General features: G+C 32.1%; 1 protein-coding gene across 1 annotated transcript; it reads right to left on the bottom strand.

Annotated features, from left to right (window-relative positions):
- Nucleotides 1–96: 96 nt before the first annotated feature.
- Nucleotides 97–19,443, bottom strand: LOC125056228. Its single transcript, XM_047659260.1, has 6 exons — nucleotides 19,321–19,443; nucleotides 6,433–6,550; nucleotides 1,813–2,022; nucleotides 1,113–1,346; nucleotides 834–1,037; nucleotides 97–608 (listed from the first exon to the last, which is right to left on the bottom strand). The coding sequence occupies exons 1-6, from the start codon at nucleotides 19,329–19,331 to the stop codon at nucleotides 456–458; spliced, it is 930 nt and encodes a 309-aa protein (XP_047515216.1). The 5' UTR covers nucleotides 19,332–19,443; the 3' UTR covers nucleotides 97–455.
- Between the last annotated feature and the right edge of the window lie 375 nt (nucleotides 19,444–19,818).

A 19,818-nucleotide genomic window follows, 5' to 3' on the forward strand; every position in this document is an offset into this window, starting at 1 on the left:
GAATACAGACTACATACAGAATACATTATATCAATATTAAGGATTTTTAGGAAGTTTTGTCTTTTAACCGAAGCAGTAAAACTCATATGATTTTTTAATAAACTTTTATTCCTTAGCTCTAGCAGACTAGCTTATATCTAATTTGTAATTTACAAAATATTATTACAAAAATACTTTATTGTACAGTGTCATAAATAAGTACGTAAACTATTAAATTATACTTAAAATAAGTATTTAAAAGTTGTAAATTATATCTTGAGCACCAAATAATATTTTGATAATAATTTAACTTTTTCCCAAATGCTCATGAAACGGTTACTTACGATTTTAAAAATCAATCCCTAATTTTATATGTTACTTAAGAATAGTGATTTTAAATAAAAATTGACCGTTTTAGGTTGGCTAATTTAGCATTTGGAAATAATTGAACAATTTTATTATACAAGAAATATAGTTTACTGTTCAAAGTCATAAGGACGTTGGGGACGTCTTTGGACTAAAGGTATATTGACTTCTTCAGCTGATCTGAACACCTGGGGCTGGAATTGCTGTCTCTGATGTGGTCTTTCTTGGATTTGTGCAGCTTGCTGTCTATTAGGGTCTTGTTCCTGTAATAGCAATTAATGTAATTTTTAAGTTTTATCTTCAAAATTTTTGCGCCTAATAAATATTTATAGCAACCGTAAAGCTGAATTATGTAGTTTACTATTTAATTTATATTCAGAAACCTGAAGTACAATGCATTACAATAGTTGCTTATTTGATTATTCATAACAAATTAACAAAGTTTTATGAGACACGAATGCTTTAATTTAAATATTATAGAATCTCACCTCTTCATCATCCTCCCTTTCATATCTGTCATCATTATAGACCTCGGAAGGGTAGTACCTCTCGGAGTAACGCAGAGGAGAGTTAGGTTTCCTTTGGACTTCCTCTTCGTTGATAGGCTTGTAAAGGTATTCATTGACAAAGTGGTACTTGGACGATCTTTGACAGATATTGTCGTGGTTTGGTGGCATGCAAATCAGGTGAACCTGTAAGATAGATTTTGTTGAGTTTATCATATTTTTAATTATATATTATACTAAAATTAAATTAGAGTTACATACTTGATGGAAAGTGAATCCATCTGGGCAAATCCAGGAGTGTTTAACATTATCCTGGCAGTAGTGGAACACTTCACAATTCAGCTCCTCATCTGCATAGTATCCTGACTTCCGAGTGCCACAGTCAAACTTTGACTGCTGTAAGAGAGTTGAAAGGCGGTCTGGCACTTCCTTTTCTTCTAATTCTTCCTCTTCTTCCAGAGATTGTTGGAACTTAGCTGGACGTTGGTCCAGAGGCTGAGAGATGGATGTTAAAATTTGAAGATATAGATTTATATAATTTTTATGTAGTCTGATGTGAACCGAAATGTGTTATAATAATATGTTAAGTATAAAAATTAATTTAAATATATACTTTAAAGTTTTTAATAAGAACTTTTGTAACATCAAAATATCTATGGCACAAAAAAAGATTAACAGCCGACGCGACGATAATACATATTAAATATTAATATGTTTTTGTAATCTAGCTCGGCGAAAATCTCACGTGATAAAGGTAAGAATAGCAAACTCGAGAACAAGCATTGAAGGGACCTACAATAAAAATTATTTGATTAAAAATACTTATAAAACGTTAGTATGCAATTCTGGTGTTCAAATGTATTCATTGCCTTAAAATATAATAAATAATATATACATATAGTGACATATGGCAGTTTAATTGGTAAACATAATTAAAATTTACACGAGGCGGTTTAATTACCTTCCTGTGAGGTGTCCTAATAGGTTGTCGTTGCTCTTCAATGTAGACTTGTTGCTGAGGTCTGGTGGGAACTATGTACTCCTGCTGCTCTTGGGCACGCTGATAGCCCGCAAGCTCAGCAAGAGATGGCGTTGGTCGAAAACCACTAGGCAGCGTGTTAGGGTAGGCCACGGGTGTGTTATATGCTCTCGGCCTTACATTTCGGGACTCCTAGATATGGAAAGAAACTGGATAAGAACATGATTCATATCAAATTTTAATACTTCAGGTTCGAGCCTTCAAACCCATACGTTTTATTTATTAAGTAAACTAAACAGATATCTACAGTTAAAATAAAATAAAAGTAAAACATAAAATAACCACATTGGACATATCCACAAAAAGTTTTACTGATAAAAAATATAATACAAAGTAAAACGAGAAAAAACATGACAGCACAAAATTTTTAAATTAGGGGAGCGACAAACACACTAGTAGCTATAAAAAACAAGGAAGAAACAAGGCTTAAGACATTAAGAGATTTAACTTATTCTTAAATGAAGCAGTAGGGGAGAGCGAAAAAGGGTCAATGTTAGTGGCAGAATGTTGGTTCCGGGAGTCGGAAGGTTAAAGGTTCTGTGCGAGCGTAGAGATCTGGCAGGAACATTAAATGTTATCAGTTCGCGAAGATGGGAACAAGTTATTTCATGTACGCATATTTTTCTTTATAATCTGTCAAATTACGCCTAGTACTCAAAGAAAGTAATTTATATTTTTTTTAAAGTTCCCTACCACCAACCATACGATAATTTAGAATACGTAAAAATTTCTTCTGTACAGCCTCCAGTTGTGTGACATATATAGAGTTATGGGGATTCCAGATTGGACAGGCGTACTCCAACTGTGACTGCACAAACGACTTATAGAGGTAAATGTGTGAAGGTCTGGTGACTCGCGTTATGAAACCTAACATACAGTAGGCTTTATTAATAATTATGTCTATGGTCTTATCTAAGGTTAATTTGGAGTTAAGATGATTTTGATTGTTTGTCATGATTTAGGAATCGAAAGTAATAATTATTCATATTTATTCTGTTGTTTTATTAAAAAGGACAGGAAACTAATTGTCTCGGAAGAGGAGAGTAAAAAATAACTTTTTCCAACCTTTCCTAAGATATAAATACAAAATTGAAAGGATTGTTGAACTAAACCTTCATTGTATTATTTGATTGCGTTTAATTTATGACTCACTTTACCGGGTGACAAATGTTTTACATAACTTCAGTTAACAATAGGCCTTAGGCCTGTTGAAACTCAGACTTTAAACTTACGAAATGATCTTATTTGATGAAGCCCACGTCTTGTTTAGGAATCATTGCCATGCATTTGTAATTAATCATTACGCGTAGGAAGGTTTGTAATTATGTTACCAGTTGTATTTATTTTATATTTGTTTATGGTCAATTAAATAACGATCATCGTACAGCTTGATTTCGATGTTTTGTATAAACTATGGTTAGTTTACACAATAATGAGTGAATATATATTAACAAGCGACGTTTTATTAGATTGTAGGTTAAGTATGACCAAGTAATGATTAAAATATTATAATCAAGCGATCGAGGCAACCACTGAGAAAACAAAATTAAATTGTGGTGAGCGCAAGAAGTGCAAAACTACATAAAAAAAATCAGTGGCGCTACAACCTCTAGGTCTTGGCCTCAAATTTCTGTATATGTTTCATGATCATGTGTTAATCTAATCGGCAAGTAGATGATCAGCCTCCAGTGCCTGACACACGCCGTCGACTTTTTGGTTCTAAGATATGTCGGTTTCCTCACGATGTTTTTCTTCACCGTTCGAGCAAATGAATGCGCACATAGAAAGAAAGTCCATTGGTGCACAGCCGGGGATCGAACCTACGACCTCAGGTATGAGAGTCGCACGCTGAAGCCACTAGACCAACACTGCTCAAAACTACATAAGACATTAGACAAAACTAATGGAACAAACCAGAGAAATTAAAACATATATAAATTATAATTCTAATACACATTAACCAATGTGAATGGTATTTTCCGATTCCGTAAAACTAGTTTATGTTGACTTTCCTTATGTGTATGTATATGTCCCAACACTGTGTCTGGTTTTTTGCATATATAAGAAAACTGTACATTCCTAGAATGTAGAGATTCAGTAGGATAGGTCAGGTAGTATTTTCCCACGCCAGTATTGACAAACGGACTTGTTTATTACGAATGTTAATTTACATAGCCTGTCTATTTTAATAACTAATGTAATGTAGTAAAATAAAACCTGTATAAATGCAAAGGAATTATGCGTGTGTTGGAAAAGAAATTTCAGACACATTCGGCAAAAGCGGCTTATCTTTGCGACTGACCGTTTATGGAGATAATACCCAAGTGTGTGAATAAATGCATTTTTATGTATACGACGCGATTGGAATATTACCAGAGAAGGCACTGGACAGCTGAACGCGCTGTTCCGAAATATGAGGGTATTCCCAACGTTTAGTAAAATTTCGCCTAGTAGTTGGACTGATGATATCACGGAGGTTGGATTCTAGTGGATACAGGGAGGCTAGAGCAGGGCGTAATGAGGAAAATGGAAAAGGTCTACGTCCAGAAATGGACCAAATAAAGAGGCTGACGATGAGTAAAATTTATTCAATATTATATATGGTTAAGAAATATTTGCAGGAAATATTGACCTATGATTAGGTTATGTTTGAAATTGAAGTTTTTGGTATCCGGAAACAGTATTAGCTTTAAATTAATCAATAAAGCTTTTTTTATACATTTGACGAATATTTAAATGATCCTAATCCTTGGGATTGATTTGCTCCAGTTCAAACAGTTTGTATGACTCAAAACAGCGATTAAAAAGAGTGGCGGAAAGTTTCTTGCCAGTTCTTCTTGCCCGCTACGCCCTTGACTTGCGAACTGGTAGTAAATGTAAATTTACAATCAATTTAACTTATTTTCTAACGTTCATAAGTGTTACCATAAGTGTTGTTGTTAAGTGTGTTGTGTTGTTAATGTTTAAACAAGTTTTAGTTTACCTATATAGTCCAGTCAGTCAAGACAATTAATTCATTATAATTCCAAAAGTTTTCAAATTTTGATGTAAGGTCGGGAGTGGTATTAAAACAAACTATAAAATTTTGCAACCTGCTCTGCGGTCCGGAACATTGTTAAAAATGCAATAAATGATAATTTGCTCAGTTCTTGAGACCAAAATTCCAAAAGTTCTGCAAAGTTGGAGTGGTGTTAAATATATTATTTTACATCACGTGTCAAATTTGCAACCAATTTAAGTGTACGGAACATTTTTTGTTATTAAAAATTAATGTTTTTCTTTATTAAACTGAAGGAAAACGTTCCAAAAGTTTTGCAAATTTGACAGATATATCGAAAATAAAATAAATAACAAAAAATGTTCCGTACACTTAGGTTGGTTTCAAATTTTATACGTGATATGAAATATTATATCGAAAACTTCCCCAAGTTTGCAGAACTTTTGGAATTTTTTTCACGACCATACAGCAAAAATTAATTAATAATTGCAATTTTAACAATGTTCCGGACTGCGGACAAGGTTGCAAAATGAGATTTATTGTCGTCCCAATGTACCATTCACTTGACCGAAGTTTGAAAACTTTTGGAATTATTATCAAATTTTCGATTTCGAATGTCTATAATGACTGGTCTAATATGTATAAAGTTATTTTGAGTTTGTAAAATATTTTTTTCACAAATTAAAGAAATAATAGGCCTTGAAAGCCTCCTCATCACTTCTAATCTATACGCGTGCTAAACCCCTAAACGTCCTAGCAATGTTACATTATATATAATTATTCGAAAGGAACAATTTACTAAAGTGAACGTTTACTTTCATTCGCTTTCGTGTGACAACTTGCATTAATAGCTTAGTAGCCGTAAAAAAATAAACAAAATTCGACACTTTCACTTTAGATATCGTGAGTGCAATTTCTTTTTTATGACATTGTAAAAAAGGCAAAGTTGAAATGTTCGGTAGGTCCAGCATAAATGTTTTTTATATGTAATAGGAGGAATGCGTTGCCGGCCTTTTAAGAATTGGTAAGCTCTTTTCGCGAAGGACCCTAGGTCGAATTGGTTTGGAAATACTTTAATGGGCAGCAAAAACTGCCTTAAGAAACGCTCAGTTGTGGAACGACGGATGTCGAACTGATACGGATGGTATTTTGTAGTCGAACCTTCTTGAAACATTGTTCATTCAGGATATGAGACCTATTTCAGGTTGTTTGTGATAATCTTAATCCTTTGCTGCTCCTTTATTATTTTAATAAATGATATTTGCGTAGCCTGAGATACTGGTCATTATATCTTTTACGTTAATAATAGTCAATAATATTGTAAATATATTAATAGCTACAGTTGACTTTAATGCCGTTGTGTATCTTAAGTAATTTACGTGTCATTTCCTCCTAAGCTATTGATTTATTTTTTTGTTATTAGTTCTGCCAATCTTGTCCAACTACGGCGCAATTTATAGAATTGTTTTGGTTCTCTACACAAAAAGTTATTCATATAATCAAACGCAACCACATATTATATATTTCCTTATTAATTTGTTTACCTCGCGATCAAATTGCAATTCTTCATCGTCTTCTTCAACTCCCGCATCAGGAACATTGTCTTCTTCTTCTGATGCGCATGCGACGCCGATAAGCATTAATCCAAATAAAATACTCCACCTGAAACAATATAATTCCTTTGTTAATAATATTCAGAATAGCAGTGTCGTTTTATTAAGGGAGGATTTAGCGTGCGACTCTCATCCCTGAGGTCATAGGTTCTAACCCCGGCTGTGCGATGAAGGAAAATATCACAAGGAAACTGGCACAGGAGGTTGATCACTTAGATGCCTAATATGAAAAAAACAACAAATAAATTATCATGAAACAGATACGAGGACAAGGCCAAGAATTAAATATATTCAAGATAACACTAATATATTCGATTATCCAACTCCTCTTACTCTGTTTTCCTTTAGATCTTTTAGATAGTTCTACTTAAGAGATCTATTTAAATGTGATGTATTTCTAGAATGTGTATTCAAAGTGAGTTGACAGTGTGCTTAAAACTTTGTTATTCAAGAAAAAAAACTGTGCAAATCATTCACTTCTCGCACACGCGCTACGCGAAAATTAGTATGACTTAATGATTATTTTTTGGATAGTATTGTAGATAAATAATAATAATTGACATATACACCAGCTCTGCGACCCGAAATATATAAAAATATTAATAATATTATTATTATTTATAATAGATAATTTCCGACGCATTCAACCGTTTGATTGGATTTACGTCAAACTTGTAAGTTTCTCCGACAAGACAATACTTACTGCATCATTAGATTACATTCATTCAGTGAAAATATTTATCAGTAAAATGAGTTTTCATAATAAAAATGTAGGTCAGAGTCTATTGCTATGTACATAATTCGCTTGCATCGCGGAACAATGTAGTAAAGCACTACGATCGTTTTATGTTTTCTCATTTTTAACTTCCTTGGGTGATGTAACTAATTTTTTCAGAATTTTTGCAAAACATGTTACGGATTTTTTTTGAAATAGATCGCAACAACCAAGTTTTAGTTTAGTTTGAAATTCTACCAAATAATCATAAAAAGTTAATGAGACTGTTTAAAAACGAATAAAGAGTTGTAGTAACATATCCCTGTTTCACCAAGGCATAATATTTTCGCGAAAAGAGTGGTAATAGCTTATTACGTCCGTATATTAATACAGTGAAAATAATCGTAAATGCTTTTGCTCTTCAGTCCAATTAGATGAATTACTGTATCATTTAGTTATACATTTAGTGATTTTTTAACTAATTAAAATAAATACAAAACAACAATGTTTTAATCGTCGAATAAGAAAAAAATAGCTTTCATTTCATTTATATATATATATATATATATATTAGTATATATTGTAATTTACTTAGTATCCTAGTACCTAGTAATAGCAATTTTATTTTTCCTGAACAAAATAGATTATGCAAGCAAATATGTAATCGTACCCTGTGAGATAAGTTATTTATAACACTACGTCTGGACAGGTTTGTTTAAGAAGGACTACAGAACTGTTTAATTATTATTAAATCCATTTACCACGTTCAGATTTTATTTTAAATAAATATAAAAAGAAAGTGTCACAAAATTTTAACTATTACGGGGACTTTGTAGCAAGACAAATAGCAAAGTTGCGTGAGGAAATACGCTACAACGTAACAACAAGAAATACCAAATTCCAAGCGCCAAGTCCAGTTGCGATGGCTGGCCATTAAAGAAGCTGGCTTCGAATTGATAGAACATTCTTCATATATACCGGACCTAGATCCTAGTGACCTACCTCCTTCAGAACATTTGAGAAATATTTTGTTAATCTTGAAAATATAAGTTCTACATATTGTAAATTTATTTTCGGTGCACCTACTCGATATATAATGTGTAATTGCTAAGGTGTGGTCGTATAATTATCACTACTGATGCTTTATTACCTATCGTAAGTGTTATATAATTATGACCCAAATCTTGTCAGATTTCGATATAAAACCAGTACAATAATGTCATAAATTGTGTTATGCAAATAAATTTACAACATATTTGTTAATTTGGTTATATTTACGTACAAGTAAGTTTAAAAAAAGCATAAGTCTGTTACAGACTATTTATTGTAAAAGAGTACGTTTTATTATAAAAAAGGGAAAAGAAGATGCTTGTCAATTAAAACCAATTGAAGTTATACGGAGAAATAAAAGGCTAACTAAAGTCGAAGCTGGAACGAAAGTTATTATCTAACAAGTCTAATATCTCGAAGATATTAAAGGAAGTGAAAGTTGCATAATATTTTGGTATTCACTTGTATCGTTTACTCAGTTGCATTACGAGTTTACGAGTATTAAAATATATAGATTCGGTTCGTGAGAATGTTTTTGTATGTTTATCAGCTGTCGCACCTTAAATAAAATTCTATAATATTTACGTGTTTTATTTATATTTAATACAAACACATTGAATGGCGAGTTAATGATCTTATGGCGGTACGAATATCAAAACACTATGACGGTTAAGATCCCTTTAAAAATTAAACTTTCTAGTAAATTTTTACAAAGGCATTGAATGCTTTTTGCATTTTGAGTTAATAACCTTATGGCGCCTATGAATGTTCAAAAAGACTGCTTTTTTTTGATCCCTTTTATACATAAATTAATTAAGCTTTCTAGTAAGTTTTAAAAGTATTTCTTAATGTATTGCAATATTATCTCACTGAGGTAAATGGAGTGCAACGGTGTTGGTGGTCAATCTACAATCATATTTACACACCTTTACAGTTATGAAATTTTTTCGATTACGTTTAATTACATAAATTGTAAGTGTCACTTATTATTTGGGACAGCTAAACTATTTGTAAAATGCATTAGTTTAAATTGCTATTAATGTACCTAAAGTGCTACGTACTAATGAATTAATACATTAAAGTATCGACAATTCACGTACTACGTTTTAGCGGCGCTTACGAATAAATTGCTTTAATTTTATTAAAACTAAAACGTGGTTTTATTATATGACATTTAGGGTCTGTTTCACAATGTATGGATAAAGTACCAAATAGCTATGCAACACATAAATTATTTGGAAGATAACTTGTGCTATTTGACTCTTCATCGGACTAACGTATGATTGGCTTAATGTGACTAATAGCGCTATTATATCTGACAGTCGTGACACGCAACAATAGTGTTTAACCTATCAATAAGTAATAAATAGCTAATTTGGAACGTATGTAGAACTTATCCGTACATTGTGAAACGGACCCTTAAAGTGTTATTTAAATATCTGGCGAAGACCAAATACATACAATATAAAATTGTACCTTACCTAATTACTAAAATTTTGGCGACAAATATTTATACCAAACGAATCTCAAATAATAAACAAATATTTTTAAAGAATCCTTATGCTCTAGTTATATGATGAAACAACAAATGTGATTTGATTGTGTGTTAAACTAATTTGTTAAACTCATATAACACGTCAAGTTGTAATTAAAGGTTTTGAAGTCCAGTGAGGCTAATGATCTTCAGTCTTGAACACAAAGATAGGGATGGACAAGTTTTTATATTGTTCTCTTCAAGTGTATCATAATTAACGAGCTTCTGTAGTACAGATTTACATTAAATCAGGTTAAGACATATACTGATACATAGGTATATATTTACAAAAACAAGATTTGTATACGAATACGCAGCATTTTCGGTAAGCAAAGCCTTGGGAAATGAAACAGTAAGAGCAGCATTTCGTCTCTATAACATAATATAATATTCTAAACATTATATAATTCATTCATATCTTTTAGATTTATTATACTTTATGACAATACTTGCACTGTTCGCTCATTATTTGTATTGTATGCTTAAATATATAAACATGGAAACTAATGTCTGCAAGAAGTACCTAGTTATCGTATATTATAATACAAATGAATATTGCAGTTGGACGCAATAGGACACTAGGAAATATAAGCAGTATTGATTAACCATAGAGTATCGCGCTCTATTTAAATTAATGTACAGTATCTATAAATATAATTTATAATATTACAGCGCTACATACTTTTGAAGCGAGAGCGACGCTTGAAATAATTTGAAGTCATCCAGACTTACTTAATAATTTATTGAAATGTCTTAATAAACTATGTACTAGTATGTAGAAAATACAGTTCTAGGTTTAAATACATGTGACACAAACTTAGGAACAACTGATATGATAGGTTTTTTTACCTGTACTATTAATATAATATCTTTTAAGATACCTAGCAATCAGAACCGTTCGATAATTAAAATTTTGCCATTGTAATTAGGCAAGGAAAAAAAAACAATGAATACATTTTATTATATGTTGGTAGATAGTAAAAATATTTATTATACGCACTATGAAACTGACAGTGTAATGACATTAATTATTATTAATTAATTATATTTTCTTTATTATTAGGTACTGTCACAAGCACATATCTAGTTCTGGTGCAATATATATCGGAATACGTATAAACTAAGTACACAAACCAAATGTGTACCAATTGAATTGTGAATGTGGCCTTAGAATGCCTCCGTGATTTAATTGCAAACTTATAGGAGCATATCATATAATCAGCAGCTGTAGTGAATTATGTTGACGCGAGAATATCAAGATTTCTCTTTCATTATGTAATTCTCTCCCGGTCACTGTGTGAGTTTAATGTTTTTTAATATGTGTCTTCAGTTTTATTGTATTATTTTAAAAAGGGGCCATTTTTCAGTAACAGGAGGCAAACGGGCTCACCTGGTGTTAAGTGCTACCGCCGCCCATGGACACATTGCCGGCCATTTAAGAATTGGTACGCTCTTTTCGACTCTACTTTCTTGAAGGACTCAGTCACATTGGTTCGAAAATACTTCAGTGGGCAGCTGGTTCCACATAGTGAATACCCGGCATAAACTGCCTTAAGAAACAATCAGTTGTGAAACGACGGACGTCTAGGTGATACGGATGGTGTTTTTTGCATTGACGTTTTTAGAGTTTTTTTTATATCTTAAGAAAATAATTTGAGAACATTTTAGTGTACAAATAAACATTTCTACTGCCCATAGATCCAAGAAATATAGATAGCAAATTCACGGATTCGGTACACAAGTTAAAGAAACAATCAATAACACTCATTTAAAGCTTATCATTACGCAATTGAAATGCGGCTAAGTAGCACGTGTTGAGACAGGTTATATGAGAGCGATGGGCGTGTCTTGATATGGCGCAGGAGTGCCCTTAGGACATATAAGTTGACTTGGAACTTAAAAAAATATGAAAAGTGACTTATAAAATAAATAAATCAGTGGCGCTACAATCTATTTGGGTCTGGTTCTCAGATTTCTGTATATGTTTCATTATCATTTGACTCGTATTCATATCAAAATTATAAGGATTTAATATGTATTTCTTTAGGGACTGTTTTTTTTTAAATTTGGCAATCTTATAGGCAAGTAGCTGATCAGGCTCCTGTGACTGACCCACACCGACGTTTTGTAAGGCAAGCCGGTTTTCTTACGATTTATGACACCGTTCGAGCGAATGTTAAATGCTCATATAGACAGAAAGTCCATTGGTGCGCAGCCGGTGATCGAACCTACGACCTCAGGGATGAGAGTCGCACGCTCGCTGAAGTCTGAAGGCCAACACTGGTTTTATAATAAAAAGTGACTTTTAGTAATAAACATATGTCAGTGATACATCTATTTAGTTTTGCTTGCTCTATTTATTTACAGTTGACATGCTGATGTTGAAACCCCAGCTGATTCCCTTTTCTCCTCTTATTTGTCCCTGAATCTTATGTATGGGGCGAACACTTGCCATGATTTCGGACGACTCTCCGTGGTCAATATTCTAGAAGCTACACAAGTACGTTTAACTTGTAGCGCCAGTGTAATCAAGAAAACTTTTTATAGTTTGTAACAATTAAAACTCTAATAATAAACAGATATATTAACGCATATATTATCATTCCCTTCTAGGAATGTTTATGGTGAATTGTTAATTCAATTTCGATTTAAAAAAGATTTGCTAATTACAGATTTAAGCTGGCGCCTGGTAGATAGTACCGGTGACCCCAGAGCTGGTGCGTTTCTCGCTCAACGAATAAGTATCGAAATACAGTCACAGAGACCAAACTTTGTTTTAATTTATTTTTATTATAACTTTGTAGGTTAAGAAAATTGTAAATACTTGATTGTTATAATTACTAATAATAATTATGATTTTAGTATCAGTCGATATATAAGCGTTTTCACTGTATGAATAAACTCAAGGGATTTAAATAGCACTTGATTACTATCATTCGTACGTGAATAACAAAAGAAAGTGTGTGCATATACGCACGCTTGCCCGTGAAATTGTCCTTGCAACTTAATACGGAGCGTAATTCAACATCTTCTATTCGTTTTATTAATCTAAGTTGTATTTGAAATCTTGTGTGAGCTTATTATAAAAATACGATTAAAAACAATGTAAAACAGTTTCTTGCCAGTTCTTCGCGCCCGTTCTAGATTTGGGAACTAGATTTTTTCTAAATATACGTATCTTGACGTTTGTAAGTACATAGTTACCAATATTTTGGTTTTGATACATTACTGAGATATCATGGAACATTATGATCCAGCCTTACTTAAGCCTAATAAGTAATTTAAGTCTAATTTACTAAAAAGGATATTTAACATAAGAAAGTGTGCAATAACACAACTTACAGTCTCTATTAAGGGGAAGACACTCTGTTCTTGTGTTCTATTTTTTCACTCACTGTTTAGCATTTAAGACATACGTGCACTAACAGAAATTCACTAATTCAAATGGTTTTGTCCTTTACAACTTTCCCACTAGGACCGTGGTGTCAAGAAGTTATAGTTACCAACATGAATAAATATCTTTTGATTTATTGTTTCGCCGGGAAACGAACACACACTTTATATATGTTCACACACACATTCTATAAAAATGTCATTGATTTTGGTGTAAAATTAATCTGACTTCGTAAATTGTATAACGACTATACATTATACAATCCTTCCTACCTAATTTCTAGGGCTATTGATATCTTCATCTTAAGGGAGTTCTAATGCCATTTTATAACTATTGGGACAGTCTCTGTGTTTGCTATTTAAGTTACCCATAGAAAGAGTGTTGTAATCCACTGTATACTTTGTACCATACAGACAATCAATTAGTTAGGGTTAGGTAACATCGTGACACTTATAGGTCCGGTTTGACCTGCACTAATCATTTAGCGATTTGGTACGGTTGGATTGACCTTCTAAACACTTTTCGAACAATGAAAGGAATGTACCCATTGGTAGATATAACACATAACTATAATTATATATGTTGTTGGCCTAGTGGCTCCAGCGTGCGACTCTCACCCATCGTAGGTTAGATTCCCGGCTGTGTATAAATGGGCTTTATTTCTATGTGCGCATTTAACATTCTCTCGAACGGTGAAGGAAAACATCGTGAGGAAACCGGCTTGCCTTAGTGTGTCAGGCACAGGAGACTGATCATCTGCTTGCCTATTAGATTGACAAATGATTATGAAACAGATACAGTAATCTGAGGCCTAAAAGAGTACACGTAGCATATGCGTACCTTAACCCTTTTGTTTCTTAAAATCAATATGTTATCTCTGGTTCATTATTTGGCACTCAATAAATAAATTAAATATAGGCGATTATTTTATTATACTGAAATTTGAGATGGCGTGTCTCCAAATTATCAGACTCACGCGAATGTCACATTGTCTAGGTTATATGATGCAATTTCTTATGTATTGTGTTTCTGACACGTGAAGGTTGTATAAGTTATCGTGTATTAATAAAATATTGACCATTCTAACTGTCAAAATATCACGATAACTGTATGCCGTCATTGTCTTTGGTTTTTTATTGTGAATTTATTTATTTCAATTGAGAAAAGTATTTCAACTCTCCATGACTACGATTACAGAAAATCATTCGAAAAGTCGATTAAATAATGTATTTATATCCAAATAATATTTTGTGACATTCCATGGTCGGATGATGGATTTGTAAATTGTAAATTCATTTTAAGACCATAATGGTAACACATTTTAGACGATTTGCGTATGGCTGTTTGTGACGGACTAAGAACTTTATAACATCCTTGACGACGCCAACATCGTCCAATTCATAAAATGCTAGGTGGTGGTACATGTGTACCGAATTGCGGACGACAAAACCCAGAATCCTTACTGTACTCACAACCTGATGCAAGAGAAAACCCAATAGACCAAGGCTGCATTGGTGGGATAGATTTGTCAATGACCTCGAAACAATAGATGTTGGACGCTAGCACTAAATAGCTTGCGATGGCGAAATATACTTGAGGAGTCTACCCACAAGGGGCTGTACATTGATGATGATGATTGCGTATGCTATGAGCCATCCTCAAAAAGAGTTAACGGTTATGCCAAGTCGTCTATTTATATTCGTTCAAAATACGATACAAAACATATATTTGTATACCTGTATATTTTACCCAAATTCTAATGAGGAGTATTTTTTGTATAGGTATATGTCCACGCTCTGCCAATCATTGGTTTTTAATGATTAGAAAACGAATTGGTCCATTCTATAATCTGTAATTATCAGGATATAAGGTATGTATTTAAAAAACACTCAAAATTTTACGCATAGTAGCTATTTGTTAAATAATCTCTTATGGACTTATATCGATAAATGTGTTGATTTAAATTTGGCTGTACTGATTTACAAAAGAACTAAAACTATTAAATAGAAAAAATTAACAAATTTAGATAGTTTGGTCCCTGCAACCGTACCTTTAATCCCGGCAGCATTTCCTCGCTGTGTTGGGATACAAGTATACCTTGAGCGGGGAAAGCACCAGCTCTGGGGTCACCCGTACTATCAACCGTACAACCAGGCGTCAAATTAAATCTTTAATGCAGCTCATGTGCATTGTGCAACCCCACGACCAAACTCTCTATTTCAAATAAAATATTTTCACTAGATGTGTTCCTAAGATTTATTTATACCGGAACGAGTGCAATTAATCGCTTTCTGATTTCCGAAAACAGCGAAACGAAAGCTAAATATAACAAACGCCTAATTCGTTAATGTTACGAAAATATTTACGTAATGTAACATCTTGTTTTAAATGAGTTATAGAACTTGCATCCGCTATAAAAACTAATTGAAGATTTATGTTAATTACTGTCACTAACTATATAATTGGATAATTACACGCGAATAAACTTTTAATTAAGTATAACAAAAATAGATTACATTGATAGTCAAAAAACGTTTTACAATGGCGTAAAATTGACAAATCTAATTATATTTATCGAGGTCCATGGAATCAAACTTAACAAAATCCCTTCCAACCCGTTATCACTAATTAATATAATAATAATCATTTGCCGGTTCCGACTTAACTAATTAATTGAATACTCAATTAGTTAAAGACTGATTTAGAGTAGCATAAAGATTTTAGCTCCCGTATGTATGTTTATTGTTTTATCTAAAATTACTATGAACTCTTAAACGACTATTTGTATCTTACTCCCTTATTTATAAAAAAAAACTAATTGCACCGTTAACTAAAGAACTTTTGTCTCTTTTTACGACAGCGTAAACACATTTTGGCTGTTCGAGGGTTTGTTGCGTTTCCCCTAGGGAGTCGGTATGGAATAAGTTAAAGGAATAAAATATTATGACACTATCTGGTTAATATATTCTTGAAGCCTTGTTGTATGTACAAAAAATTTAAATGATTTCAAGTCAAATGGTGACTTCTATGGAAATTGTATTCGGTTTTACAAGAAGCTCCCAAGCGACATAAGAGAATTATCACGAAATAAATTCAAAACTCCCGTTAAATGTAAATTAATCAATAAAGCTCTTTATAAATTTGACGAAAATTTAAAGGATCCTTGGGAGTGATTAGCTCAAGTTCAAACAATTTGTATGAATCACAACTTAGCGATTAAAAAAAAATGACGGAGTTTCTTGCCAACCTCTTGCCCACTCTACGTCCTTGACTTGCGAACTGGTAGTAAATGTAAATTTAGAATCAATTGAACATCTTTTCTGTTGACGTGTACTTGGTTACCTATATGAATAAAGTCGTTTTGAGTTTGAGTTAATAAATGTCGTTAATTACTTCAAAAGAATATTCATAAACGTGTCAATTATGTTATTTATGAACCGGACGATATTTTCATATTCCACGCAAACCACGAAAATTCCGACAAGCCGGCGACATTGCTCGACTTTCCTGTCGGCGTGCATTATCTAATTTTAATAACTATTACGCGTACGAACGTAATAATGATTAATTTAACGATACACGCAACGGTAAGGAAATCATTGACGATTAGCTGAAGAATGCTGATCGCGTGACAAACCGTTTCCTTCCAACGTGTTTCAAGGATGTGCGGTTTAATGTCACTTTCACTGAAGTAACAGCACTGAACTAACATTTTCTAACATCTCGAATAGAAACTCCAAAATGAATGTATAATTTAAGAATCAGACCATTTTTTTAGAAGTAACTTGATTCTAGGTTTTGATATCTCATCTTATTAATGACGCGGTTATCTATAAATCTAAAATCTATCTATCTATACATATAAATAAATCTATAAACGCTAATTTAACGAGGAAGTGTAGTTTCTATCAAATATTTCGTATTTATCCAGAATGCATAAGTCGTGTTTAATGAAATAACCCTACTAAAATTTTTCAACAAACGGTATTTTTACAATGTCAGGAACACCAACTTTTTACCGATCAAATTAAACAATTAAATTTCTGATTAGATAGTGCCATAGTATTTATTTATAAGTTTTAAAACAACATGTATGCTTAAAATGTACAAGAAAATATGACTTAAAAATTTTACACACATACACATAAATTAACACAAACACTTGAAACTATTAAGGAAAAAAATCTGACGAAACAGTAATAACTGAAAAGAAACTTAACCCTCATTAAGAGCGTAATACACAAAAATTCCGTAAGTATTCTAAAAATATATCAATATTTCCATTTATGTAATTAAGTTGTAAGAATGATATGCTAAATTCTTCATCTGCGTTATCCTCTAGAAGAAACATTCAGATACCTAAAAGTGCGTATTCTTGTGTACATTGCGTTGTGTAATCGACCCACCTGCGGTCGCGCGTGTGAACTATCATACCATTATGTATTCAGCTAAATGAACCATTATACTAAAATAATGAGGCTTTCATACGTAAACCTAGTACTATTTAAGTGGAGAAAAGGCTATGTCGATAGCTGCATGACCAAGACGGAATTCGATTGCACTCCAAAATTGTTTAAGTTAACATTACCTACATAGTAACTGTGCTTATTTATCAAGAAAAAATATTTTAACCAATTAGTGCTTCGTTTCATCCCAGCAGAAATAAAATTCGAAAAGACGAATGATAAGTGTGGTATTAAGTTAAAAATAATACTTGTATTTAGTTACTTTTAAATTACTATTACACAAAAACTGTTGCTAAATAATTAATTATGCAGTTGATCTCTGGTAATTGTTATTTTAAACTAAAATTTGAATTTTAATTACCAACATTTACTTAAATTATAATAATTTAACCAGCTCATTTTTAACGTAACCTAAAAAACTATTTATCTAATAAAGCAACATTATTTACAAATCATACTCGTATTAAAATGTTCATATTTGTAAGCAACCTTAAATTACGGCTTCTCCTTGTCAAAACTTGACACATAATTCGTATGCCGAAATGTCAAAACCGCTTGTCATGCAAATACATCTTATAACACCCGTATAACAAAAAGACAATTACAAGTAGCAAGCAGACGTAAATGAACACATGCTATGAATTTATTATCTTACATAACATGACTTACTTTTTCATGTTATTCGGGGCATTTTTCTTCATTACAATTTGTAAAGGTTTCATTGCATATGATAAACCTGTATTTGAGAGACGAATATTTTATATTTTGACATTTAAAACTTTCTCTTTGAGTAACTCCTTTAACGATCGGTTTTATTGAATATGTTAAAGACAACGTGAAGCATAATGATAAATTATAATTGTATGTAGTATTAAAATGGAAACCAATACGTATAAGTATATCAAAGTAATTAGTTTAGGTTTTAATTTAAAAAAAATAATACCTTTAAATTCCTATCTCATAAATTAAGTGAATTTAAAATTAGTAGGTACTGTTTACAATAAATTTATAAATTTTGCGGCGTTTAGTTAAATCCTTTACTTAGTTATTCAATAAAGAATGTTCCAACGAGATTGCATCGTATTTTCATCATAATATTTTAATTGTTTTCTAAATTATAGATATATAATTATAGCGATCTGAGAAGAAAATATCTATTGCAGTAGTCGAGTTCAAGACATCATTATTTCTTACTCGGCAAGGTGCTTGAACTAAGTACGTATTATTATTACGTTTCTTGCTCGCATAATTGCCATAATACTATGGGAGCATAGATTAAGTAGTTTAATAAATGCGACTCGAGAAAGTGATTGATTTGCCGTAGTTGAAATCAAAAGTCCGATGACATGCAAAATGTTTAGAAATTCACCTCGGGCATTCGGTTTTTATGTACATATTTTAAATGTGCAGTATTTGCAGAGCAATGGTTCATAGAAAGTAACTACCGTTTTGTTAGATTTAATCAAAAGATTAATACTAACTTACAATAGATATAATTACATTCTTATATCTATTGTAAGTTGGAATAGTATTAAAAAAAATAATACATTGCTGTACTTATAGTGTATACTTAATAAGTATAACATTTTGAGTAAAAAAAAATTACCACAAGAATAATTTCATAATTGTAATTACTAATTACATAAAAAAGTTTACATACCTCATTTTCATTTTTAATGCAGAGTATCCAAATTAATGACACTTGTCAAAAAGCGCGCGAAACTGGACGTAATGGCGCGATAGGACTGCGCGGTGGCCGGGCTTTCTCCCGCTTTATAACTTGTACGCCTGCCGGGGGAACTAAGAAAAGCAACCATTTGGCAATGTTACGCGAATCGAACGAATTCGATAAAAGTTAATTTAAGTTATAGATAAAATTAATTTATTTCGGATGTCATCATTGTGACTTAGAACTCTCTACAGTCTGTGGATTTAATAGGCTTTCCTTTTGATTGAGAATGAGTAATCGAAAAGCTTGTAATTATTAATAATAAATAGTCGTAACGTAGTCATAACATGAATTAATTGCTTCACCATATTTAAATGTAACTTAAAAACAACTTATTAAAAAAATCATTACGTACCTACATTGTACAGCTTATCGTTATTTTAGTGATTAAGCATTTTTTCTACGGAAACAAATTTAATTTACTATAAA

This window comes from Pieris napi, chromosome 14 (assembly GCF_905475465.1).
Source record: "Pieris napi chromosome 14, ilPieNapi1.2, whole genome shotgun sequence".
NCBI classification, from domain to species: Eukaryota; Metazoa; Arthropoda; class Insecta; order Lepidoptera; family Pieridae; genus Pieris; species Pieris napi.